General features: G+C 38.9%; 1 protein-coding gene across 18 annotated transcripts in view; it reads left to right on the top strand.

Moving 5' to 3' along the window:
• The window catches only part of ADAM22 (ADAM metallopeptidase domain 22), a 201,465-nt gene that overhangs the window by 84,546 nt on the left and 89,210 nt on the right, over positions 1-27,709 (top strand). For all 18 annotated transcript variants that reach the window (XM_081800597.1, XM_081800596.1, XM_081800589.1 and 15 more), the window contains exon 4: positions 21,754-21,820. In XM_081800597.1, the coding sequence (XP_081656723.1) occupies positions 21,754-21,820 (67 nt within the window). The remainder of the gene's footprint in view (positions 1-21,753; positions 21,821-27,709) is intronic.

Raw genomic sequence — 27,709 nt, 5'->3', positions numbered from 1 at the left:
GACTAGCTCAATGCAGAGTAGCCACAAACTTTCAATTTGTAAAAAACACAGTATCTCTGAAGCATATGAAAAGGAGATATGCCTACATATATAATTGCATGTTTTCTACATAGTTGTTGGCATATTAAATGTATCCTTCTGGCTTTTCTTTCCTCACTTAGCAATATGTTTGGAGGTCCTTCCATATGAATATATATATATATATATATATATAGACAGAGCTACCTCATTCTTTTGAAGGGCTGTATAGTTTGCCATTTGATGAATTTACTGTAATTTTTTTAAATGATTTATTTATTTTAGAGAGAGAGTGTATGTGTGTGAGCAGGGGGAGGGGCAGAGAGAGAGAGAATCTCAAGAACACTCCCCACTGAGTGCAGTCTCATGACCCTGAGATCATACATGACCTGAGCTGAAATCAAGAGTCAGATGCTTAACTGACTAAACCACCCAGGTGCCCCTCCTGTAATTTCTTAAATAGTTCTCTGTTGAGGGCCATTTAGGTTGTTTGTAGTTTTTTATTATTACAGATGTTACTGTGATAAGTCACGTAAACATATTCTTTTGAACATGTGGGATTATTTCTGTAGGATAAATTCTGGACATAAAATTTCTGAGTCAAAGGGAATATACAATATTCTCACCAGAAACATGTGATAGTCCCTGTTTCCTCACACCAGTATCCATCACATGCAGCTTTACTTAAGCTGTTTTTGAGTTTCCTGGAGGACCCTGAGAAGGTCATGTCCTTTCATGCTTTTCTTTTCAGTGTGCCCTTTCTTAAGCCATTGGGAAGTTACCCCTGCCCCACCATAGCCCCCTCCCTTCCTGCAGTCTGTCTTTTCCTTTCAGACTCAGCTCTACCATAAATTTCTCTTGGAAACATCCTTGCTCCATTACCACTGTTCTGCTCTCTTCCCCTAGAACTTTCTGGACCCATTTTGGTACCCTTTTCTTTGTGTGTGTAAGATTCCTTTGTAAACATAACACGCTTCTGTTACAGTGCTCGTCACCCAGAATTGTCCTTAGTGGTTCTTTGCTCGTACTTCCATTTAGCTGATCTCTATTCCACCATTTTCATCTCTTTGTCCAAAACACTTTCCTATGCCAACATGTAGTTGAAGCTCAGTAAATGTGTTTTTGGATGAATTAAAATAAATCAATGTCAGAAGTTAGGTTGGACGAGAATTTAGTGATCATTTCATCCAATATTTTCACTTTATTAGTGAGAAATAGCGTTCTTAATTTTAATGTTTTAAATTAAAAATTAGGCAATTCATGGGGTGCCTGGGTGGCTTAGTCTGTTAAGCCTCTGACTCTTGTTCTCAGCTCAGGTCTTGATCCCAGGGTCATGAGTTCGAACCCCGCAAAAAAAAATTAGGCAATTCATTGTTTTTTAAGGAAAAATTAAAAAAAAAAATTAAAACCAGTTGTTTTTTCACTTACAGCTCTTTCTCTGGGCTCAAATCAGTACTCCAGTCCTCCAGTCCATGATTTGTAGGGTTTTTATAATGGAATTTGCTGTTGTTTCTTCAAACTCAACAACTATCAAAGACATATCTTTTGTTTCTTGACATTTCTTTTATTACTCAGTCATCCTTTGTTTTCAGGACCTTGCTTGGAACAAGTTTCCTGTGACCTGCCCAAGTTTTGAAACACTGAGAGACAGAAATTTGGAGAGCAAAGGATTACTGTTTTACTGATAAGACAGTTGAAAAACATCATGCCTTCGTGAGAAGGCCAAATGATCCTATTTGTGCTTCCTGTCTCCATTTCCTCCTATAAAGTCTAGACTTTGGTATTTAGGGAACATTGGGTGTGTAGTGCAGATACAGTTTCTTGTAATCTCTATATTCACATTTGTCTGGAGCAGGGAGGAAAAGAGAGACAGTCCTCGGTGTTTACAAACTTTTCAAAGATTAACTGTACCCCTTTCAGGAACATGGACCAGTTATTGCTCCTGACCAGGTCAGCTCATTCCTTCAGACAGGGAGAAGGGTAGGAATCCAAGAAAGAATCACTGGAAGAATCACCAATCCTGATCACCAATCCCAATCACCAATCACTGAAAGAATCACCAATCCTCCAACATGAAAACAAGGTGTATTGTACGGAAAGAGGCTCCCTCTTGCATTTTCATAAGCTTTCCCATGTTCCATTGTATGCTCTGTCTCTTGCACATACCTTTTTTTAGCTGTTCTGTATTCTTCCCCACATCCTTTGGTTCTGCCTTCTTGAACTGTAATAACCCAGGCTTCTTAGTCTCCAACCTCCTGCCATGACCATGACAAGTGTTTTACTTGCTGATTGGATTGCCAATCATTTTAGGCTTTCCCAGCCCTGGTTTCAATCCTCACAACCCAGAAATCTGCGCATTAGAACAACCGTCTATGACTGACAGCATTTGGGGAAATATTCCTTTAGTCCTGTACAATCCCTAGTCCCCACTTCAATTTCATTTCATTTCATTGAGGTTTTTTATTATTTATGGAGTCCCTGTTAACTCTCATAGTTTTATCCTTCTTGGTACATCTGCATAGAATATTCATAGATTCTTTCTTCTCCATCCTCCTTATTTAATAGGCAAGAGAAATGCTTAGATTTTATTAAAACATTCCCCCTGAATGCCTAATTCTTTTGATACCAAAACCTAAAGTTAGAGCAAAACCCAGAGAGAGCCATGGAAATGTAGGGGAGGACATCGTTTCCTTTCTTCCCTTATAGGTTCTTCGGCTGCTCTAATAATTAAAGTGACACAAGACAGATTAACAGAAAAAAACAAGTTTTAATTTTGTACATAAAGGAGCTCATAGAAATATGAGACTCAAACAAGTGATGAAAGCAGGCAGTTTTTATACCTTTTAGACAAAGAAACAATAAATTTGTGAAGAACTGACAAGACGAAGAAGTTTGGGCTTGGAGTAGTAAATTAGCCCAGAAGTAACAGGGTTTGTTTATAGAGCCTTTTCATTCCTAAATTCCCTGCGTCTGGTGATGAGGATGTCTCTTTACCTTCTGGTACAGCAGAGGTACCTTTCACATGGAAGATTTATTTCCTACTTTCAGGGAGACAGAGGAGGGTCAGAGTGACCTTGCACTGGCTCTTTCTTAAGTAGCTTTAATTCAAAATAATCAGTATGCAACCTGGCATATTTTGGGACAGCATCAGGAGGAATTTCAAGTCATGTAGATATATCTTGAGTCCCTGGATATTTGAAATAATAGAGATTATTTTGTTTCAGGATCTCTGCTGATTTCCCAGTAGCTGAACATCATAGCCTTACATTATGCATTGATTTCTCTTTTGTAAAAACATAATTTGAAATTTATGACTGAAAAGCAGCAATGAAAACACTGGTTTCCCTTTTCCTGGGTTGGTGGCTGAATTTAGACTGAGAGGAATACAATGGTTCATCAGATAATTATGGAAAGAGGTGCCACACATGGAGGCCTTAGATAATCAATCCTCTGTGTCTGGAGTGTAGATACTCACCACTAATATATAGGATGCTTTCTTTTTTTTTTTCCTTTTGTCTGCTTTTGCAGATTTTCAGATGCAAAAATGTCAGTAATTTTCCACAAGAAAGGTTTTCCTAGAGCTAATTTTGTAAAATCTAAGAGGCTATGAGAGCAAAGCCTATTTAACTTTTATGTTTGCAGTTTTATGTTTTGATTATTAGCTTTTAGAATGTAGAAACTAACTCGGGGTCAGGTCAGAGTGTCAGAATCTTAATTAGTTTTCTTTCTTTTTATTACTCATTTAAGCTAGTTTGAGTAGCGATAATGAGGTAATGAAACTTGCTTTAAACAAACTTTTTAAAACTTGTACAGCCGAGGGCGCCTGGGTGGCTCAGTTGGTTAAGCGACTGCCTTCGGCTCAGGTCATGATCCTGGAGTCCCAGGATTGAGTCCCGCATCGGGCTCCCTGCTCGGTGGGAAGCCTGCTTCTCCCTCTCCCACTCCCTGTTTGTGATCCCTCTCTCGCTGTGTCTTTCTCTGTCAAATAAATAAATAAAATCTTTTTTTAAAAAAATAAATAAATAAAATAAAACTTGTACAGCTGAGTGAGTTGTACCCTTCAAAGTTGTCACTGTAGGAGGGCATTGCATTTATTACAATAACAGCTCTATTGCTCAAGGTAATGTTAGATCTTTTCAGGAGGATTTCTATCAAAGTCTATAGCACATTTTCGGAAACTTTTTAATACTGGCATAACATCAGTATGTATTTGAGTTTTGGACATGGCCAACAGCCATTCACCATCATCTTTTTACTAGTATGGGTAATGAGCCTACTTATTATTTAGAAGATATGGTTAGGAAATAATGAGATTGGTTTTCTTATGTGTCACATAAATTGTCTCTGAAGGAAATTCTGAAGGAAAAATTTTAACAGAGTTTTGAGCAATTGCAATATCACTGTCATAGGTGAAAATGACCTCAATATGATGGTTTTGAAAGTGACAAAATTCAGCTGGCTATTTAGTTCTGTTATAATTTTTAAAAACCACTCATTATTAATTGTAGCATTCTGGCATTGTGAAGAAACAAAGCGTTTTAGTGGAAACAAGATAGTTTGACTTGGTGCAATTACCACTTGCTCCTAACAAAATCATTGTAAGTTGGCTGACACTAGCTGGAAATGGCCCTTGGAATTGAACGATAGGTAAGGAGATGACAGCTAATGGAATAGAACGGAATGTGTGAGAGCAGAAAGGGCACCCATTATGGAAGTATTGCTAGTTTTGAGACAAATGGTGAGATGTAATTATCTACTCTCCAGTGTCTATTTCATGCCCATATTCCTTAGATTTCCCTGGCTCAGGTTTAATCTAATAACTTTCCATCATAAAAATTATATGATCATGATTGGAAAATAAACATTTTAAATGACCTCCATATTTCTGGTTAGATGTGGTAGATTGAACCCTCACATGCATCTTTCCTCCATTAAAATGACAGTGAGGGCATAATAAACTCACAAGAACAAAGTAGATGAGTGACATCAATAAAAATTTGGAAGATGTCACAAAAATGGACAAAGTGTAACTGACGTAACTGCGTGAAGAAACCTGCCTTCTAATTGCAGTAAGAAGCAGAACCTGGGAAGGGCTCTGGAAAAGGAAGCACCGGATGTCTCAGGAAATTGGGCTATGGTGTGGTGCCTAGAGAAAAGGTAGATTATATTAACTTAAGAAGATATTAAACTCTAAAACTGTTTTATAATGGGAAATCAGACAGTCACAGTTTTACTTTGTTTTACATCTCTAACGTGGGAGAAAGTACAAGTGCAAACAACAAAATACTCTTTTGGCTTAGCAATTATTTATGCTTTACAAAAAAACAGTCTGTTTAAATATTATTAATAGAATAACATTTAGTAAGTAAGGAAACCACATAGAATTACAGACTTCTGAGAGGTTGCATTTACTTTCTTTTTTTTTTTTATTTTTTAAAGATTTTATTTATTTATTTGAGAGAGAGAGAATGAGAAAGAGAGCACATGAGAGGGGGGAGGGTCCGAGGGAGAAGCAGACTCCCTGCCGAGAAGGGAGCCCAATGCGGGACTCGATCCCGGGACTCCAGGATCATGACCTGAGCCGAAGGCAGTCGCTTAACCAACTGAGCCACCCAGGCGCCCCGCATTTACTTTGATAGGACATACAACGCTTCTTCATGTCTGGATTCTGGATAAGAATCTATTATTGGAAATAACGTTTCCAAGAACTGTTCTATAACATAGATTAGTATTTGCTTTCCTGCTACTGTAGAAGAGGGAATGTTTCTTTTTATCTTGACAGAATTTTTTTCACCAATACAGTTGACCTTTGAATAACATGGGAATTAGGCTTGTTGACCCCCCACGCAGTCAAAAATCTGCTTATAACTTTTGACTTTTCCAAAACTTAACTGCTAATAGCCCACTGTTGACTGGAAGCTTTACTGAGAAAATAAACAATCGATTAACACAGATTTTGTATGTTGCATGTATTATATACTGGATTCTTATAATAAAATTGGCTAGAGAAAAGAAAGTGTTAAGAAAATCATAACGAGGGCGCCTAGGTGGCTCAGTTGGTTAAGCGACTGCCTTCGGCTCAGGTCATGATCCTGGAGTCCCTGGATCGAGTCCCGCATCGGGCTCCCTGCTCAGCAGGGAGTCTGCTTCTCCCTCTGACCCTCCCCACTCTCATGTGCTCTCTCTCATTCTCTCTCTCAAATAAATAAATAAAATCTTTAAAAAAAAAAAGAAAATCATAACGAAAAGAAAATACATTTACAGTATTGCCCTGCATGTATTGAAAAAAAAATCCACAAATTTAGTGGACTCATGCAGTTCAAACCTGTGTTGTTGAAGGGTCAGCTGTTGTTGGATGGGCCCGTGTTGTCAAAACTAGGTATTGGAATTCCAGTAGTTGGGGGAAAAAAGCAGGTTTGAAAAGCATGAAGCTTATAATATGGATTACCAGATATTTGAGGAGAACACCTAACAGAGAAAGAAAGAGATCAGAACAAACAAATGGAAAGAATTCAGGTGAAACAAAAATATGCAGGGAATAGAAGAAAATCTTTTAAAACCCAAGCCAATAATAATATATTAAGAGAGATAAATACTGCATCTAGGAAACAAGAAAATGCTATTAAAAATACAGAGAAAAGTAACTAGAAAAAATATGAGAAACAATAAAAAATTGATAGAAGGGTTGAATGATAAAATTGGGGGGAAATGTCTGCGAGAAAACAGGAAAAAAGATAAATGGAAGATAGGGAAGAAAAGATAAAAACTGTAAGAGGGTCACTCTGGGAGATTAAACAGCTGAGTAACAGGAATTCCATAAAAGGGTAGAGAGAAAACAGAGAACGGAAATTAGCAAAGATTATTCTTCATAGCTGAGGCGCATGATTGAAAGGGAGGGAATATGGAATGCCCAGGTCAGTGAATGAAAGAAGACCCACATTAAAGACATACAATTTTGAAGTTTTAGAATAGAAACGGAAGGTCCAAAAAGCTTCTCAAGAGAAGAACCAGGTCACATTGGAAGGATCAGAATCAGAATAACATCAGATTTTTCATTAGCAATGCTAGGCACTAGAGAAAGTGGAGCAGTGCTGTGTAAATTCTGAAGGATTTCTGTACTTGCAAATCCAAACCATCAATCAAAGGCAAGTTCTCAAAAAATGTACAGGCAAGGTCTAAAATAAATGAACATCATATGACGCATTCTTTGTTTAGAAGGTACAGGAGACTGAATCCCACCACAATAAATGAGAGAACATCAAGAAAGATGAAGATGTGAGAAATAGGAAACAGGTTTACAATAAGGAGAGAATCAAAGGGAGTTCTCAGGATCGTGGTGAAGAGAAAGTCCAGGATTACATCTGGGCCACAGGCCTGGAGTGCAGTTAGTCCAGATAGGAGCAGGAGGACAGAAGGCCACAGGAAGGATACAGCGAAGAAAAAAGTGAAATTGATAGAGTACCTGATGTGTTTGACCGTATTGAAGGCTCTATAGTTCTGTGGAGGACATTTGGGGCTAATTTAGTGACATGTATAGAAAACTAATTAAGAAGAGAAGAAAATGATGGGAGAAGGGAAAGTACATGTTGGGTTGGGTTTAGTTGGTCAAGGGCCTGAGCGCTGAAGTCAGGCTGTCTGAGTTTGAATCTTGGTTCTATCACTTATTATTACCTGTGTACCCTTGACTGAGTTACTTTCCTGTGTGTGCTTCAGTTTCCTCACCTGTGTGGAGATAATAATAATACCTACTTAACAAAATTGTTATAAAGATTATATTAATGCGTGTGCAGACCCAAAATTATTAACTGCTATTTTTATTATTACTATTAATACTTAAAGCAATAGAGAAATATAAGTTTGAGCATACTTCTGTTTTTTATTTTTAAGATTTATATACTTATTTGAGAGAGAGCGAGAACGTGCACAGGAGTAGGGGGAGGGGCAGAGGGAGAGAGACAATCTCAAGCAGAATCCATGCTGAGTGGGGAGCCTGATGCTGGGCTTGGTCTCATGACTCTGAGATCATGACCTGAGCCTAAATCAAGATTCAGAGGCTCAATCGACTGAGCCACCCAGGTGCCCCTGGAGCTTCTCTTTAAGTAGACATGTTATGAACATCTTTTTTTTTTTTTTTTTTAAAGATTTTATTTGACAGAGACAGCGAGAGAGGGAACACAAGCAGGGGGAGAGGGTGGAGGAGAAGCAGGCTTCCCGCGGAGCAGGGAGCCCGATGCGGGGCTCGATTCCAGAACCCCAGGATCATGACCTGAGCCGAAGGCAGATGCTTAACCGACTGAGCCACCCAGGTGCCCCTGAACATCTTTTAATATGAACACTATGAACATCTTTTATCATCTTCAGTAACATGTTAGTGTTAGCAGTGTTCAGTGGTAAGTTTTTGTACCCTATGGTATTTAGTTACTTCTCTTGTTATTTCTACTGTTTCTCCATGATGATACTATATTGGCAGTCTTTATGGCTAAATATCTGTGCGCAGTAACAAGTTATTTCCTTAGGTTAAATTTCTAGAAACAAAATTGCAGGTTCAAAAAGATACACATTCAGTATGTACTGTCTAACTGCCCTCCTTGGAAGTTTTTTAAAAAAAACTGTGTTTACAGTGTTTGTGTTAGTGGTTCCTTAATGGCCTTGTGAACACTAAGTTTTTAAGTAATAACTATTTTTTAAATGGCACAAAATACCTTTTATATTTATAGTTATTTTCCTTCATTAGATTCTTGTGTGCCAAGAGTATCAGAATTTTAAGACTTTTATTAAATTTTGAAAGATTGCTTTCTCAGAAGAGGGCAATGATTAAAGATATGGAAACAACCTAAGTATCCATCAATAGATGAATGGATAAAGAAGAAGTAGCGCAGGGACGCCTGGGTGGCTCAGTCATTAAGTGTCTGCCTTCAGCTCAGGTCATGATCCTGGGGTCCTGGGATTGAGCCCCACATTGGGGCTCCCTGCTCAGCGGGAAGCCTGCTTCTCTCTCTCCCCCTCCCCCTGCTTGTATTCCCTCTCTCACTGTGTCTCTATCTGTCAAATAAATAAAATCTTAAAAAAAAAAAAAAAAAGTAGCACATACATACAGTGGAATATTACTCAGCCATAAAAAGAAATGAAATCTTGCCATTCATGACAACATGGATGGACCCTAGAGAGTGTTATGTTAAGGGAAATAAATCAGAGAATGAAAGACAAAGAATATATAATTTCACTTATATGTGGAATATAAAAAACAAAACAAATAAAATCCCAAACTCTTAAAAACAGAACAAATTGGTGGTTGCCGGAGGAGAGGTGGGTGGGAGGATGGGTGAAATAGGTAAAGGGGATTAAGAGGTACAAAATCGCAATTATAAAATAAGTCATGGAAATGATAAATATAGCAGAGGGAATATAGTGAATAATATTATAACACTGTTGTATAATGACAGATGGTGACTACACTTATTGTGGTGAATATTGAGTAATAGATCAAGTTATCAAATCAATATGTTGTACACCTGAAACTAATATACTACTGTATGTTAATTATACTTCAATTAAAAAAGAGGGCAATAATTGACCATCATTACCAGTGGATATTAAAGCCTATTAATCTGTGTTCTCTCTAAAGAAGGGACTGTGATATTCTTCACACAAATGATTAGGAAAATATTGACAGGTTGACAGATAGATCTTAAGTATTACAATAATCTAGGCAAGATATCATGGTGATTCAGACCAGGGTGGTGGCAATGGACGTGGTCATATTCTGGATATATTTTGAAAACAGAAGTGACATAATCACTTGGATATGGGATACAAGAGAAATTGAGGAGTCAGTGATCACACCTTGGTTTTTGGCCAGGGTAACTGGAAATATGAAGTAGCTATTATGAAAATGGGAAGACTATAGGAAAATCACATTTGTCAAGCAAGATCAGGAACTCAAATCTGGATATAGTTAAGTGTGATATGCTTATTTGTTAAGGAAGAGATATTGACCATGTGGTTAGAAATATGATTCTGAAGTTCAGAGGAGAATTCTAAACTGGAGACATAAATCTGAGGGTCATCAACATATACTTGTTATTTAACAGAAGTCATTAGATAAGCTCACCAAGGGAGTGAGTATAAAAAGAAAAATGGACCAAGGACTGAGCCCTGCAGCCACTACATTATTTAAAGATTGGGGAAATGGGAAGAAACTAGCAAAGAAGATTGAGAAGAAGCAGCAAGAGAAGTAGGAGAAAAACTGGGAAAGAGTAGTGCCTGGTAGGAAATCTAAGGAAATATTTCCAAGAGGAAGGGTGATCAGCTGTGTCAAATGCTGCTTACAGGTCAAGTAAGATGAAGACTGAATCAACCATTAGATTTAACAAGATGGAGGTAGGTAATGAGTGACTTTGATAAGAGCAGTTTTAGTGAAGTGGGGGGGGTAAAAATCTGATTAGATGGGTTCAAGAGATAAGAGGGGGAGAAAGGAAGATACTAACTATGGGTAATTCTCTTGAGTGGTTTTGCTTAATTGACAGAAATGTAGCGGCAGTTGGACAGGGAAATGATGTTAAGAATTCTTTTATTTGTTTGTTTTTGTAAATGGGAGAACTAACAAAGTTTATATGGTGACGGAAAAGATCTAATAGAGAGGGAGAATTTGATGACGCAGGAGGGAATAATATCTGGTGCCGTGTCCCTGGGTAGGCAAGAAGGGATGGATTATGGTGCATGAATAGGGGGATTGACTTTGGATAATTACCTGGCCAGCTAATCCCTAGAACAGGAGGGAAGTCTGAGCATGAGTGCAGATGGTGGTAGGTGCAGAGATGTGGTGGGAATCTTTGGAACTTATCTTTTGATAGGCAGCAAAGTCATCTTCTCAAAATAGACTTTGAAGGTTTGAAAGAGAAAGAGAGAAGGTATGAAAAGGTATTGTGGCACAGTTGGGAGAGTAAATGTCCTAGGAAAATAAAATATGATTGCCAGAGTGTTTTAGGGGACCCATCGAGGTTAGTGTTCATCACTGTAACGTGAACACAGTCTACATGATGATAGACTGTTCTTCAGCTTCATTCAGTTGTACTGAGTAGGCCTGGTGCCTCTAGAGCTTTTTTAAACTGGCATTGGTTTAGCCAAGAAAGAATCATGTGTTAGGAGATGGGTAGGGAAATTTACAAAGCAGTAAATATTAAGATTGAATTGAAGCTGAGCAGGGAAAGGTATGAGACATGAGGGAGGTGAGGGATGGTGAAATGGTAGCAAGTTCAGTGGATTAGGTCTCATTGGGGTCAAAAAACTGAAATGGGGTATTGAAGGAGAAAGCCTAGGACAGAAGTTGGTCAGAGAGTGAGAGCCTTGGAATTGAGAATATAGTAGGTAAAAGAATGGAGAAGATCATTAGAGGAGATGAGGTCAAGGAGCTGAGAAGAATTACAAGGTTCACCTAGGTAAATATCAAAATCACCAATAATTGCAACAGGAGTAGTGTTTGAGTATGTGATCATAAACTAGAAGCTAAAATCTTCAGGGAGTGAGGGAAAGTGACCAGGAATCAATAAATTGCTGTAAGGATCAGTGATAGTCTGATGATAGGAGATACAAAGAGGGGTGATTTTTAGTGATATGTGTGAGAATGGTATGACATGGCAATGAGAAACATGGAGGATGTCTTTCCCCTCTCTTCATGGGATCCCCTTAGTTATGATGTAGAGCCCCCACTTAAATGGGTGCAGGAAAAGCAGTTTCTGCAATGGAGAACTGATTCTCAGAGGGAGATGGTGAAGGAAGTGTTCAAGGAAGAGATTGGAGATTTTGGTAGTGGCAGTTTGTGAATTCCAGAGGGCATCATCAAAGGGCATCTGGAGCTGGGGAGTGGTGGGATGAGGGGACAGAGCCGTATGGGGATTAGAGATCTGAAGATGAGGGATGATTTGGGAACCTAACAGACATTAGGTAACAGACATGAACTAGGATAATAGCCCTAATTAGGTTAACCGTAATGATTTTGAGAGCATATGACCATGATGAGGCTGTGTGGGTTGATGGTAGGTAGATGCTGTCTTGCTAGGAACAGGCAGAATTGGGACTCCCACTAGACTCCAGCTTATGAGGTCACATAGGAAGGGGTGGGGAACAGTCTCACTTTTAGCACTGAGCTCTTTATTTCTGACAATGGAGTCTGGCTGAGGGATGTGGTCTTATCTCCAGCATATGGATGTGGAGGGGAAGGAGACAAAGATGGTAAAAATGCTGATTAGGCAGATAGCAATAGAGAATTTGAGGCAAGCTCTACCTTGTTGAGTATGATTTTCAAGTAATATTATAAAAATGGAAATCTTTAATGTACTTTATTTGAACAACATCTAAGAACTACAGCTTTTTAAAAATACCAAAACCTTTCATTTCTAGGATGCTCTTGGAAATCTAAGTAAGTTTTGGAGTAATTCTGTCAATTTTCTTTTTAAAAAATTAGTTCTTGATTTGGCTTTCATGTCTCCCTCTGTTGATAATGTGCCGTAAGATTCACCAGAGACTGCTTTTTATTGCTTTGCTGCAATGTGTTCCCTAGTATCTTTGACTTTCAGTGTGGTAATGAGTCACAGTGATCAGAATATACCAACATACTGTTATATTAATAAAATTTTACTAGACTATTTGTAGACTTAATTTGATTATGCTTCTATGCCCTGGTAACATTTTTTGTATGTCAGGAGATACCTAGGAGACTTCGACTTGGTAGGTGGGTTGAGGGTGGTTCCCAGGCAATTTAAAACAAAAATCCTGTGATTCTGGGGCAAAGCCAGGCTTTGCCTTAGTAGGAATAAGGAGTCTATAAAAAGAGGAATATTAATAATAGTGCCCAACTCAACTGTGACCTAATCACATTTAGTCTAAATGCCTTAGTTCTGATATACACAGAAAGCTGCTTGAAAATTTTTATCAGATTATGACTTCCTCAGTAGAGCCTAACTAAAATAGCCCCACCGTTAGGCACAGGGTAGAAAGAAAATCCCTTGTATGTTCATAAGCAAGAAGGAATTGTCATATTTATAATTTGGAAAGGAGCAAAATGAATCTTTCATCCACAAGGCAGATCTTAAGTAAGCTTTTATTTTTGTTGTTTCCCTTTAGTTTAGTTTAAACAAAATAAGAATTTTAAATACTAGTTATTACATATTGAGGATATAGACAACAGTTCTGGCACAAACTGGGGCTGAAGAATGGATGATTAATTCTCACTGATATGAAGAGCCAGGACATTTATCCATTTTCTGTAGTGAGGATTCTCAGCAAAGACATTAGTTTTCAAAGAGGATCTGGAGGCTAATTTTTGGCTACATGAGTAAGAAAACAAAAGATAAGATGAAATGGGAGGAGGAATGCATAAAGTGGAGAGAATTGGAAGAGCATTTTTTTTTTTCTAAGCTTCTAATTTCTTATACCTCTTATATAAGATAATGGAATTTGAATTCTTTTTTTAAAGATTTTATTTATTTATTTGACAGAGAGAGACACAGTGAGAGAGGGAACACAAGCAGGGGGAGTGGGGGAGGGAGAAGCAGGGTTCCCGCCAAGCAGGGAGCCCAATGTGGGGTTCGATCCCAGGACCCTGGGATCGTGACCTGAACCGAAGGTAGACGCTTAACCGACTGAGCCACCTAGGCGCCCCTGAAATTTGAATTCTTAAATCTTCCATTTTCCTAATTCTGTTCTTCTGAAAAGTTTTGAAACGAAACAAAATCTCTAATTTTCCATCGTGACTCGATGGAGCTTTTCCCTATTTTACTGGATGGATTATACTCATATTTGAAACTTTTATGATACTTTTGTATTTATATTACCCAAAGTAAGTTACATTGGGCTCATTTGGAGCCTGTTCCAAGGAAAACATGATGTTAGTTTTGTACACCATTAACAATTACTGAATGGTTAGAATAAGCAGACATGACCAGCCTATTGCCTTAGTGTATTATTTTGTATAATTTTTTCGGTTGACTGGGAAGCTCTGCTTCCTGTAGTAATAGCTGGGGCCACTGTTAAATCTGGAGAATCCAGAACGGCCTCAATCCCATGGTTGGAAATTGGTGCCAGTGTTGGCTGGGAATTCAGCTGGGGCTGTCAGCTAGGGACTCTGGTTCTTCTCTACAAGCATCTTATTATGTGCTTGCTTAGGCTTTTTTGGGGCATGACAGCTGGATTCAGAGATTCAAAGATGGAGAATTGTACAAGCATGGAAGTAGAAGCTGGGAAGCTCACATGTTACACAATATCACTTCTGCCTCATTATATTTGCTACAGGGCCAGCTCAGATTCAAGGGGAGGAGAAATGGTCTCCACTTGGCTGTAAGAAGAGTGACAAAGAATTTGTCGCCATCTTTAAATAACCACAGTCCATCCTTGCACCACAAATTATTTATATTTCTCACAAATGCAAATGCGGTAAATTCCTCCATACACTCCTGAAAAATCTCATTCCATTATAGTATCAGGCTCAAACTCAGGGCTCAGGTTCTCATCATCTGAATCAGGTCCTGGGGTTCAGTCCACTTCTTAGATGACGTGATGCAGGTACAGACTCTTGAACTAGAAAGACAAGTTATATGTCCTACACACACTCGAGTTACAAAGGAGAGATAAGGACAGGATGACTGCAATGAATACTCTTGTTTAAAAAGGGAGGAAATAGGAGGAACCTAGCTTTCACCAGTCCATTGAAATTCTGATATTCAGCCAGGTGTATGTCACCAGCTTCCCCTGTTTTGGGGAAAGGGAATATGTGGTTAAGGCTCTATTCTGCTTCCTGGGAGTGATTGCCTGTGGTTGTTGGCTGTAGTCTTTGAGTCACTGTTGCTTTTCCCTAAGAAATGGGGCTAGGCCTTAACGTAAGTATCTTTCTAGGTCTGCTTCCTGACTGTAAAAAATCTGAATTGACTGTCCATTTTGACTCAAGCTGGTGGCTGTTCCATTGGTGGGTTCTATGTGAATTCATTGGGATTTACCCCATTTGAACAAAACCACAGCCACCCATCTTTTTGGGATAGACCCGTCCTTATTTTGGACTTTGAGGTAAGATGCTATGAGACAGTGCCTTTAAGATTCTTAGAAACTCTTTTGTGTAGCTGAGGATCTGGTAGGCAGGCCTTTGAGAATCTTAGAAACTCTTTTATATAGATGATATAGTCCAGGCAAAGCAGCCTTATGTCTTTCTGAGGTCTTAGCAAAGGGTCTTACAGCCATATCCTTTGATTCGATCTTGACCCCGAGGTCACATTTTACTCACAGTACCTTCAATTAGATCTTTGCTCTGAGGCTATTTTTTGAAAATCTAATGCTGGTTCAGGTTTCTTCATTCATTTGTTTCTTCCTTTGGTGTTTTTAGTGGGGCTACTATAAATGATGCGTCCTTCTCAGTGTATTACTTCAGGAGCACAAGATTTTGGTTTCTTCCATTATTGATGATGTTTACTGATCCCTTGATTAAGGTGCCCCAGTTTTCTTTACTGTAAATGTATTACTATTTTGAAGGCAGAATTGAATATTGGGATTTTGCTGAGAGAGTTATGCAGTAGCCATGTTGAGTTTAAGATGCCTCTTTCACATCCTTGGAGAGACTAGTTCAGAAACAGGGGTGCCAGTTGCTGTGTCAATTGGAAAGATGAAGTGGTCTTTTTCTGTTTCTATTTTCTCAGTGAGTACAGAATTGAGATCATCAACATCAGTGACCGTGAAGGAATACTTTGAGGAGAAAAGTTTGGGAAGATCTTCTTAGAGTAAATTGACTAGGAAAATTTATTGGATTTATGGGCAGTGTTGTGCTAAGGGGGACCACTTGATAATTGTCATAAGTTCATCGTGTCACCATTCAGGATCTTCTGCTTTTCGAGGACAGACTGATTATGAGAAGAGTTAACTTTTCTCATAGTTGAGTTTTGGCCAAGTGAGCATAGTGGAGAGAGCAGAGTGAGAGGATTAAGGAAGTTTTGAGTGTATACAAGGGAGTGATTATCATGACAGGGCATGGAAGATAAACTCAATTAGGTGGACAGGAGGGAGGGTAGGACAGTGAAAAAGTGGTAGGTAGGGTTCATGGTTTAAAAGTCTTCAAATAGGGGGCGCCTCGGTGGCTCAGTTGGTTAAGCGTCTGCCTTCGGCTCAGGCCATGATCCCAGGGTCCTGGGATCGAGCCCCACATCGGGCTCCCTGCTCTGCGGGAAGCCTGCTTCTCCCTCTCCCACTCCCCATGCTGTGTTCCTGCTCTCACTATCTCTCTCTCTGTCAAATAAATAAATAAAATCTTTAAAAAAAAAAAAAGTCTTCAAATAGTTACAGTGAAAGTTCTAGGGAAAGATGGATAGGAGATGGTGAATGGGGGTTGGAGTGATTGAAATCAGGATGCGGGAGGGATTTCATCTACGTTCCGGTTTAATACCTACCAACTTCATATTATCTCCATTTTAGACATGGGCAAATTATGTCATAGAGATTAAATAACTTGACCAAGGTCACACAGCAAGTAAATGGCAGAGTTTGGATAGGAAATCAAAATAATTAGTTTTGTTTTTAAGCTCCAGCATCTTTGTACTAAACCAGCTGCCTCTGATTCATGACAGTTGTCTGCTAGACAAAGAGTAATCATTATTACGACTGAGAATGTTTACATTGTGTTTGTTTTGCTTACACCAGGCTTATTATGGCATGTGAATGAAAAAAAGGCCTCAGAATACATTTCTAATTTTAAAAACATCTCCTTACTTTCTTCATAAAACAAGTGGCCTTTAGAATTTGATTGAAAATGATTTTCACTTTCATCTTTGAAAATTCACAAGTAAGGATTCACACATCAGTTTTGAGTAAGCTGTTAGTTAACATGGAGTAAATTCTACCTTATCAATTTACAGTAAAATAAAAATTCTCAATGTTAAGGAGATCATCCCCCATTTTCGTACACTTGAAATTATTTAAGTAGATCCCTACTTAACAAATAAACAATGACAATCTAAGGAAAAGAACTTAAGGTGATTTTGATTATCTCTACCTTAGGAGGCTTCAAGAAAATTTGCTTAGGTTCTAAGTAGATGGTAGTAAAGATTTTATCTTCAGTAGAGGAAGAGTGACATTTTAAATAGAAGGTTTTTCAGCCTAATAATTAAAATAACAATACTTAGCAGACTTCCACAATACTGCAAACAAACAAAACCCAATTGGCTGGGCTGTTTTTAGTTTAAATTACATGGAGCCCTTTCCAACACTACTTGTAGGTGTAGAAGCTTGATTAAAATAGCTGCATAATTCCTGAGCAGAGGGTTTTCTTTGCTGTAATTATATTCGTGTGGTGACTCATACTCTCTTAATTCCTAGATTTTATAATTCAAAGGAAAATATTCCCTTGAACTTTTCAAACCTGGAAGACTCAAAAGTTGTTTTTTAAAAATTATTGTTATTATTTCTACTACCACTATGACTTCTCTAAATGATATTATACCTATTTGCTTTTAATCTCGCTCAAACTAGCTCCAATGATGGGGATTTACTCATGTGACTGATGGAGAAAGGATCCCACAGATACTCAGCATCAGGGATGGGCTGTTCTGGATCCCAGGACCTGAGCAGCAGAGATTTGGGGGCTTTTGCTCTGGTATTCCCCACTGGCACACCTCCATTTCTTTCAAGTGTCTGCTCATTTTTGACTCTCTGCCTCTCTTTCCTTGAATGAATTTTTTGTGAATTTACTTGTTCAGATTCCCAAGAGAGGGAATAATAGTTGGTTCTGCTAATAAACACTGCCTGTGTATGGCACATTTCCTCCCCCACTTCTGGGAAGTTGAGACCCATACAAGGTTGGGAGCCAATCCTTCGCAAACATTTGGCTGGTACCTCTCCTGTGTAGGGTATGGCTGTGGGTAACTGGGCAAGATGTGGATGCTGGAACTGTGACATGTTTTGCTCGAGGCAGATTTCTGTCATGCAGCTTCACTTTTGTTAGAAGTCCTTTGAAATTTGTGAAATACTATCTCATATCCCAATGAGAAGAAAAGAAAAAAAGGGCAAGAAAGAAAGAAAGGCAAGAAAGAAAAAAGACAAGAAAGAAAGAAAGAAGAAAGGCAAGAAAGAAAGAAGGAAAGAGAAAGAAAGAAGAAAGAAAAGAAAGAGAAAGAAAGAAAGAAGAAAGGCAAAGAAAGAGAAAGAAAGACAAGACAAGAAAGAAAGACAGACAAGAAAAAGAAAGAAAGAAAGAAGGAAAGAAAGACAGACAAGAAAAGAAAGACAACTGTTGGCTGGCTGCACAATAGCTCTTCTCTCCACCACCCTCCTTCCCCTGAACATTGTTCAGCTCTGAGTACTCATGATGTTCATGCAAGGCTCTGGAGAAGGAAAACTTGATTGTTCAAAGGCATGGTCAAAGGAGTTGTTTTGGTGAGGCCCAGTAAGGTAATTCTGGCAAGACATACTTGAGAAGATGGATGCTAGGGGCTTTTTGTGAAGAGTTTACGGATTCCTTTAAAGAAATTCAGGGCTTTTCTACCTTGGGATATTTTTTACCTACGTGAGATGCTTAGAATTGCAGTGAGGAGGACAGGTCACTCACCGTGTTGGTGGCGGAGCAGAAGGTGAACTTATGTCTGGTCACGTCCATGTGCTGAGCCAGCACACCAACTAACTCTGGAACTGCCCGGATGTCTGGTGGGAAATTACTTTGATGTAATAGGTAGTAGCTCACAAGTATACTACCAGGCAAGCTAGCCCCCACAGACCAAATTAAAATCTTCAAGTCACATGGTTTGCTAAATTAATTTGAAGGACGTGGTGAGAAGCAAGAAGGAAGAAATGGGTGGGTTAGCAACCTTAGTATAGGGTGCAAGTTGGATGGAAGGATCCCTCCAGCTAAACCTGGGGTACGCGGTGTTCCTAAGTTCTGCTTCTCTCTCTGCTGCATCTGCCCTCCCTGCTGATGATGTGCTTTCAAGGACCAGAGTGGAGGTTTGGGCAAGCTCCATAGGTGGAAGGTAGTTCAAGCTAATGACACCCATTTTCTGGTTCTGAGTGACACAGAGATAAGTAGGCTTGGTCGGGAGCTGTAAATTGCCGGTTAGCTTGATGAACAGTCATGAATTCTATTTGTGTTTTTTGGGCAAAGAAAACGTGGGGCAGAAATGGGTGTCAGCAGAGTTTATTAACCAAAGCAGTTTTACCCCCGAGTCTACATTGGCAATGTGTGGAGACATTGTTGAGAGTCATGACTGGTGTGTCTGTGTGATGCAATTGGCACCTAGTGGGTAGAGGCCAGGGATGCTGCTAAACCTGCTGCAGTGTGTAAGATACTCCCCAAGACAAGGAATTATCTGGCCCAAAGTGTCAGTACTGTGGAAGTTGAGAAGCCCTCTGTGTCACCAATAGGTGATTGAATTAAAAAGTCATAAATAGTATTTATGTATAGTGTATCCTGGATATTTAGTATCTTTTGTGTATTTATTATATCATGAACATTTATTACCCAGGTGCTTCATGAATATTAGATATCATTTGGTCACCCATCCCTTTCTATCAATGTGTAATGCATACATGATCTTCTTAGCTATACTTACCCATCCTATGCATTCTGCCACATCTAACAAAATTTGTTTGCTAGTTACTTATCTATATTTAAAACATCTTAGAAGTGTTTGCATTTATTTTGTAAACTTCAAATTTATTCATCTAACAGACCTGGAGATTAGCAGAAGCAAATTCACATTACACCTGTCCTGGAATTTCTAACAAGAAATAAGATAAAAATGTCCTATAAACAAATTATAAATTATTTAAGCCACTTTTAGTTGTGTCTTCTGCATCTTGCTCCCCCATAACATCATTAGGAAAATGTATTCCAAAGATAAATGAAACAAGGAGTTAGACTATAGTTATAGATTTCCTAAATGGTAATGTAGGGATCAGATACTGTAGGAAATTGATTATGGTGCCTGCGTTAATATAACATATGCTTGATCATTCTGTTTACTGTTCAAGCAAGTGTAGGCATGGTGCTTATCATGGCAGGCCTATGCACTCAGATTAAGAGAGAAAGAGGGAGCGTGTGCGCATGCAAGAGCAGGGTGAGGGTGTGGGGAGGGACAGAGGGAGAAGAAAGAAATAATCTTAAGTAGGCTCCACACCCAGCATGGAGCCCGATACAGGGTTCAATCTCACGACCTTGGGTCCTGACTGGAGCCGAAATCAAGGGAGAAGAGTTGGATGCTTAACCCACTGGGGCCACCCAGGTGCCCCAGAAATTCACATTTTTTAAATGATTGGGATACTTTTGGCATGGTGAACTTCAGAGCACTGTGAAAAAGATTTTTTAGTTGGCTGAACATCTATTGATGGAGTAAATTTAGAAATTTAAGTTTTGGGGCTCAGTTGGTTCAGAGTCTGCTTCGCTCAAGTTATGATCCCAGGGCCCTGGGATTGAGCCCCATGTCGGGCTCTCTGCTCAGTGGGGAGCCTGCTTCTCCCTCTCCCTCTGCCCTTACCTCCTGCTTGCGCTGTCTCTCTCTCACTCTGCACTCTCTCTCAAATAAATAAATAAAATCTTAAAAAAAGAAATGCATAGCTTCATAATTATTTTTATTTAATGATGTTAATTTTATTTATATTTTAGTGCTTTAAAAATCTTTTTTTTTTTTTAAAGATTTTATTTATTTATTTGAGACAGAGAGAATGAGAGACAGAGAGCATGAGAGGGAGGAGGGTCAGAGGGAGAAGCAGACTCCCCGCTGAGCAGGGAGCCGGATGCGGGACTTGATCCCAGGACTCCAGGATCATGACCTGAGCCGAAGGCAGTCGCTTAACCAACTGAGCCACCCAGGCGCCCAGTGCTTTAAAAATCTTAAGACTTTAAGACTTATGGAAGTTGTGTCTCGAGGCACCACCATTAAAAGGGGAATTTTTTCACATCTGTGGAATTAAAGGGAAGCATATTTAAGACAATGTAAACATTTTTAAATGGTACAAGAAGGTTGTTTAGGAGAGATTTCAAAAAAGATTATTTAAAAATGCTCAAGGCATATTCCTTCTCATTTCTTCTATATTTCTTTGCTCCCTTTTAATGTTTTCGTGATAGAGAGGAATATTTTTTTTTAAAGCTTTTTTTTTTTTAATGTTTTATTTATTTATTCATGAGAGTCAGAGAGAGAGAGAGAGAGGCAGAGGGAGAAGCAGGCTCCCCGCCTAGCAGGGAGTCCGATGCGGGACTCGATCCCAGGACCCCGGGATCATGACCTGAGCCGAAGGCAGACGCTTAACCATCTGAGCCACCCAGGCGCCCAGAGAGGAATATTTTGTTAGATTAATATATCACACATTAAAAATGGTAGAGTGTGATAGCAAATCAGAACTATTTTATAAAAGCTAAAGTAAAAATGGGAAGAATGAGATGTCTTGCAAATAATGGTGAGCTTATGATAGTTTCCTAGAACTGAACTAGGTCAGAGGAATAAGCTCTGGCAAGCAATGGGGTGACAGGTGATTTAACCTCATACTTTTTTTAGAAGTACTAGGGTGTGTGTGTGTGTGTGTGTGTGTGTGAGAGAGAGAGAGAAAGAGAGAGAATGAGAGAGAACGAGAGAGAGAAAGAGACCTATACAGTTTTTTTTGTTTGTTTTAAAGAATGAGCTAAAGAATCATAAAGCTGGTATGTGTAAACTTGGCAATTTTCAGATGATTTACATTTTCAAGGTCCTCTTTAATCATCATTTCTGTTTGTTACAGCGATTTGCTGTCCTCTGAATACGTAGAGAGACACGTTGAACATGGAGGGAAGACGGTGGAAGTTAAAGTAAGTAAAACTGAATCACAGACCTGTACCTCTGAAACAAATAATACATTATATGTTAAAAAAAAAAAAAAGAAGAAGATAGCAGGAAGGAAAGAATGAAGGGGGGGAAATCGGAGGGGGAGACAAACCATGAGAGACTATGGACTCTGAGAAACAAACTGAGGGTTCTAGAGGGGAGGGGGTGGGGGGATGGGTTAGCCTGGTGATGGGTATTAAAGAGGGCACGTACTGCATGGAGCACTGGGTATTATACGCAAACAATGAATCATGGAACACTACATCAAAAACTAATGATGTAATGTATGGTGATTAACATAACATAATAAAAAAAAAGTTAAGTAAAATTGTTTTCCTCTGGGGGAAATTTTTTGAGAATTTTTAAAATACTGATTCTGATTTTAATTTTCATTGATACTTCTAATGAACAGTCTTGGGGTTTTTATATTTCAGAATTCTTCAAGAAAGTGTATCACCCACTTGTGAATAAAAACCTTTAGTTATCAGAGAAAGAATTCTTAGTGTACTGTAGGAATTGTTGGAGTTAGGTTTTATGGGATTAATGTAGCACAAGGGGTTCTTTTTTAGAATATGTCACAGAAAATAATTTCTGAATTTGCCTTTAAGGCTAGCCCTGAGAAACAAGAGGTAAAATTTTGGGTCCAGGGTGGATACATGACTTTGCATTCAGTTGAAAAAGACATTTCCCTGGTAAAGTGGTAAATTTATTAGGTCTACAGAGAAAGCCCCGGGGGTTTTTAAATCCGTGGTGAGAGAAATCGCAGGACACTGGTTCTTGTCAGGTAAGCTCTGAAAAGGTGACTTGTAAATAAAAGCCTCTTCCAGTTATAGGCATAGGAATGTATATTTTTGTCCAGTCTACTGATGATGTCATCTGAGGACATGTGAGACCAAATCACACCCAGGGGTTTCTTTAGGCCCATTGTATAGTATGATGTTTTAACCATGTGTTTATTTTCTTCTAAACAGTGTCGGACTACCTGTTTTGCTTTATAAGAATTATAATGCCATTTATATATATTTGCTTTCTTTTTCTGAATATAAATTTGACACAGACTCATTTTAGTAAACTTAAAGGAGAGAAAATTGGGGGGAAAATGAAAAATCACCCTTAAATTCATCACTGAGGTAAACTTTGTTTTCATTTTGTTGTATGTCCTTTTAGTATTGTTTTGTCCTATGCACATATTTATATTTTAATTTTTTTATAGTTGCTATCATACATAACCTGCAGTATAGTAAGCAAGATTTCTATATCATGTATAGACATCTCTGATAAAGACTTAAAACAAAATCTGTTAATTTTTATAAGTGAACTAATTATAATAATTATACCAGTACTTCCAGAAAGTTACTCTAAATTTATTAAGACTGGCTGGCTGAATGGTTGGTTGATGTATTGCACTGTCTTACTGCAGAAAGGATGTCAGGATTTTTCCAGTATGACATAGGAGAATGGTGCCATTTTGTTTGGAATTGGAAAAAATTACTGAGATTTAGAATCTCTGGGCTTCTGTTCTCTTCCCTGTTTATTTGGCTTCACTTCCTTATTTTGTAGGATGCTTTTCTGAATGCAGAGTATATCTTATTCTTTTGTTAAATTAAAGAGCAAAAGAAACAGTCATTTCACTATCGATTTCCATTTATACCTGTCAGTGGAATAATGAAATGCATATATGAGCGTGGAGGGCAGACCTAGCAAAAAGCTATCTTCTGTTGCTACAGTAATATCCCTTTTCAGGAGACTTGAACTTCATCAACAAAGCTTACTCCACTCTGAGATCATTAGACAACACGGGTATATATAACACCTAGAGCTCTGATGTTCTGCACAATCTTTGCTGATTTTCTAGTCTGAGAATTGCGTTTTCTTGGTTGATGGTTTGCCTAACCCCCCAAGCCTATTAAACCAGGGAAATAATAAATCCAAACTTCATTCAAACCTTTGGGCCAGAAGACGTTTCTCCCTTCAAGAAGACCACTTGGATCTCACCCATCACCTCCATTTGTTTCTAGTCCTTTTAAAAATCTAACTCAAAATTCTCCTCTGGGTTTTTTCCAGGAACCACATTGAAAGCTCTGAATCCTGCCCCATCAATTCAGTTAGTAGCCAGTTATTTTCCTGCTGGTTCTCTTGTGTCTTGCCCTTTGTGTTTCGCTCTTTGGGGTGTTTCTTCTTACATGGAATCTGTTAGTTCTCTTTTCTTTACCAATGACTCAGAATTTTCTTACGCTTTTCTTTTCACTATACATTAGGAGCTAAAATTGTAGCATTTCATATTTTTCCTCTTCTTTCTACTACTTTTTCAAAAAAAATTTTTTTTACCTTCTGTATTATTTTGCTAAGGCCGCCATTACAAAGTACCACAGAGTGGCTTAAACAACAGAGATGTATTTTCTTTAAATTTTGGAGGCCAGAAGGCCAAGACTGAGGTGTTAGCTGGGTTGGTCTCCTCGGAGGCTTGTAGATGGTGCCTTCTTCTCCTTACGCCTTTACAAGGTTTTCCCTCTGTGTGTGTTTGTGCTCTGATTTCTTCTTCTTCTTTTTTATTTATTTGAGAGAGAGAGAGAGAGCACATGAGGAGGAGAGAGGTAGAGGGAGAGGGAGAAGCAGGCTCCCCTCTGAGCAGGGAGCCCGATGCGGGACTCAATCCCAGGACCCTGGGATCATGACCGAAGGCAGAAGCCCAACTGACTGAGCCACCCAGGAGCCCTCTAATTTCTTCTCCTTAAACAGACGATTCTTTGTGTTGGACTAGGGCCTACTCTAACAACCTCATTTTAACTTAATTACTTCTTTAAAGACTATGTCTTCAAGTACAGTTACAATTGGAGATACTGGGGGGTTAGGACTTCAACATAAGAATTTCAGAGGAATAAAATTAAGCCCATAATGCCTTTCCGAAGAGTGCTGGGTTTTTTTTTTTTTTTTTTAAGATTTATTTATTTTAGAGGGAGCGAGGGCGAGAGAGAGAGCACATGTGGGAGGGGCAGAGAGAAAGGGGAGGAGAATCTCAAGCAGACTCCATGCTGAGTGCACTGAGCATGGAGCCCCACCCAGGGCTCCATCTCACGACCCTGAGATCATGACCCTGAGCCGAAACCAAGAATCCCACGCTGAATGGACTGCACCACCTAGGTGCCCTTGTGCTTTTCTTTTGGAAGTGAAATAAATGAAGGGTATATGAAATCAAGACAAAACTCTAATCCTTTTGATGATATAAAATCAAAATCATTATGCCAGATCGGGGTGCCTGGGTGGCACAGCCCATTAAGCATCTGACTCATGATTTCAGCTCAGGTCGTGATCTTGGGGTTATGGGATTGAGCCCTGCATGGTGCTCCTTGTTGGGGCAAGGAGTCTTCTTGAGATTTCCTCTGCCCCTCACCCAGCTTGTGGTCTCTCTGTTTCTCTCTCAAATAAATAAATAAAATCTTAAAAAAAAATCATTAGGCCAGATTTAAACAATGGCTAGATACCAATCTAGTAAATAACTCTGCTCAGGTGTCATAGAACCTTTATTTGTGAAACTCAGGTGCAGTGCATTTATTTAAGGGTGTGAGTATGAATGTGGGAAAAGGAATACATTTGCATAAAAAATATGAAATAGCTACTTTTAGATTGTGATTTTTTTCAAAACTTTTTATTATTTTTAAATTTAAAAAAATTTTAAAGATTTTATTTATTTGAGAGGGAGAGCATGCAAAGGAGCCTGACGGGGGTGGGGGTGTGGGAGCAGAGGGAGAAGCAGACTCCCCGCTGAGCAGGGATCCCGATGCAGGGCTGGATCCCAGGACCCTAGGATCATGACCTGAGGTAAAGGCAGAGGATTAACTGAGCCACCCAGGAGCCCCTAAAACCTTTTTAAGTTGTAAAATATAACACTGGCACAGAAACTGCTAAGGTGAATACCCTATAACCACTATCCAATTCAAGAAATAGAGCTTGACCAGCTCTTCTGTGTGCTACTTCCCAAACCCGAGCCCCTCCCTCCTCCTCTTATAGACTTGTAAGTAGTATTGTGACATTTATGGTTATAATTTCCTCACTTTTGTTTATTGTCTTATCACCTGAGCTTGTATCCCTGCAGTTTAATTTGCCTATTTCAAGTTTTTTTAATGAGTTTTAAAAAGTCTCTTCTAAAATCTGTTGGTTTCCTCATATCTTTCTTTTTTTATTCTCCTTTGCAATTTATTATATTTTTTAGAATTTTTTAAATTTAAATTTTATATTTTATTTATTTATTTGAGAGAGAGCATGAGTTGGGGGCAGGGCAGAGGGAGAGGGAGAAGCAGGCTTCCCGCCGAGCAGGGAGCCCGATGTGGGGCTCGATCCCAGGACCCTGGGATCATGACCTGAGCTGAAGGCAGACGCTTAACGACTGAGCCACCCAGGCGCCACCCAGACTGCCTAGTTTTGTTTTGTTTTGTTTTAAAGATTTTGCTTATTTATTTGACAGGGAGAGATAAACAGCGAGAGAGGGAACACAAGCAGGGGGAGTGGGAGAGGGAGAAGCAGGCTTCCCGTTGAGCAGAGAGCCCGATGCGGGGCTCGATCCCAGGACCCTGGGACCATGACCTGAGCTGAAGGCAGACGCTTAACTGACTGAGCCACCCAGGCGCCCCCCTCTCCCCTGCAATTTATATGTTGTTTCTTCAACAAATAAATTGTTTATCCTATGTGGATTCTCACAGTGTGAATTTTGCTGTCAACTGCAATTTTATATTTAGAGTAAAATGAAATCTATGTCCGTGATCTTTCCTTAAGATAGTGATTTGTATTATCTGCAAGGACATTCTATGCCCTGTTGAAGGTAGTTTTATTCCAGTCAGATAGATACATAATCCTGATTTTAAAGTTCTATTAAAAACTTTTCTTCAAAGGTTACAAAGATAAAAGCTTTAAGCAGGAAAAAAAAAGATATTTTTGTCCCCTTAGTAAGAAATGTTAATCTCATCTTTCACTTACATTTATTTCCAGTTCATTTAAAAATTAAATTCTAAATTTGCCCCTTAGTTTAGGAAGAACTTTTATGTGTTTGATACGAACTTTTAAAAGAATTGTAACATTAAGCTTCAACCGATCAGAATATCTCGGGAACAAAATCTTTTCATTTTGACTGTGACAAACTGTGGATCTAGATTCTTCAGACAAGGTGACCTGGGATTGATGAGTAGCAGCAAATAAGTATAAACCATGCAGTTCACTCTTTTACTGGTAGCTAGCTTTTTTTTGGTCTTGAGCTGAAGGCTGCCAGTTTTCAGCTTAATTGGTTGCCAGTGAAATAGGCTCTAGTTAATCAGTATTGTAATACTAATAATAGTAACCAATGATATTTATTGCTCATGATGGGACAGGCACATGAATTTATATGTATTCAGTGCTCAAAACGACCTGTGATTATAAATATAACTATTATGAAACTTGACAGGAAACTCAGGTATAGAGAGGTTATATAATTGGCTGAAGATAACACAGTAAGGAACAATAGAGCCACGGTTAAAATCTAGGTTACTTAACTCCCGAGCTGACTCTCACACCATATTATCTACCATATATTCTATATTATGTATGATAGGATAGCCAGGAAAACTGGAATGTATTTTATTTAGACTTATTTTATGCATACCTAATTAGTTTTTGACGTATCTAGCAATCACTCTTTTATAAAGTCTTTTTTTTTTTTTAAAGATTTTATTTATTTATTTGAGAGAGAGAGAATGAGAGACAGAGAGCATGAGAGGGAGGAGGGTCAGAGGGAGAAGCAGACTCCCCGCCGAGCAGGGAGCCCGATGCGGGACTCGATCCCGGGACTCCAGGATCATGACCTGAGCCGAAGGCAGTCGCTTAACCAACTGAGCCACCCAGGC

This window comes from Leptonychotes weddellii, chromosome 12, assembly GCF_054177405.1.
Source record: "Leptonychotes weddellii isolate Sample4059 chromosome 12, ASM5417740v2, whole genome shotgun sequence".
Taxonomy (NCBI): domain Eukaryota; kingdom Metazoa; phylum Chordata; class Mammalia; order Carnivora; family Phocidae; genus Leptonychotes; species Leptonychotes weddellii.
The sequence above is the reverse complement of the archived record's forward strand: the minus strand, read 5'-3'. Positions and strand labels throughout refer to the sequence as shown.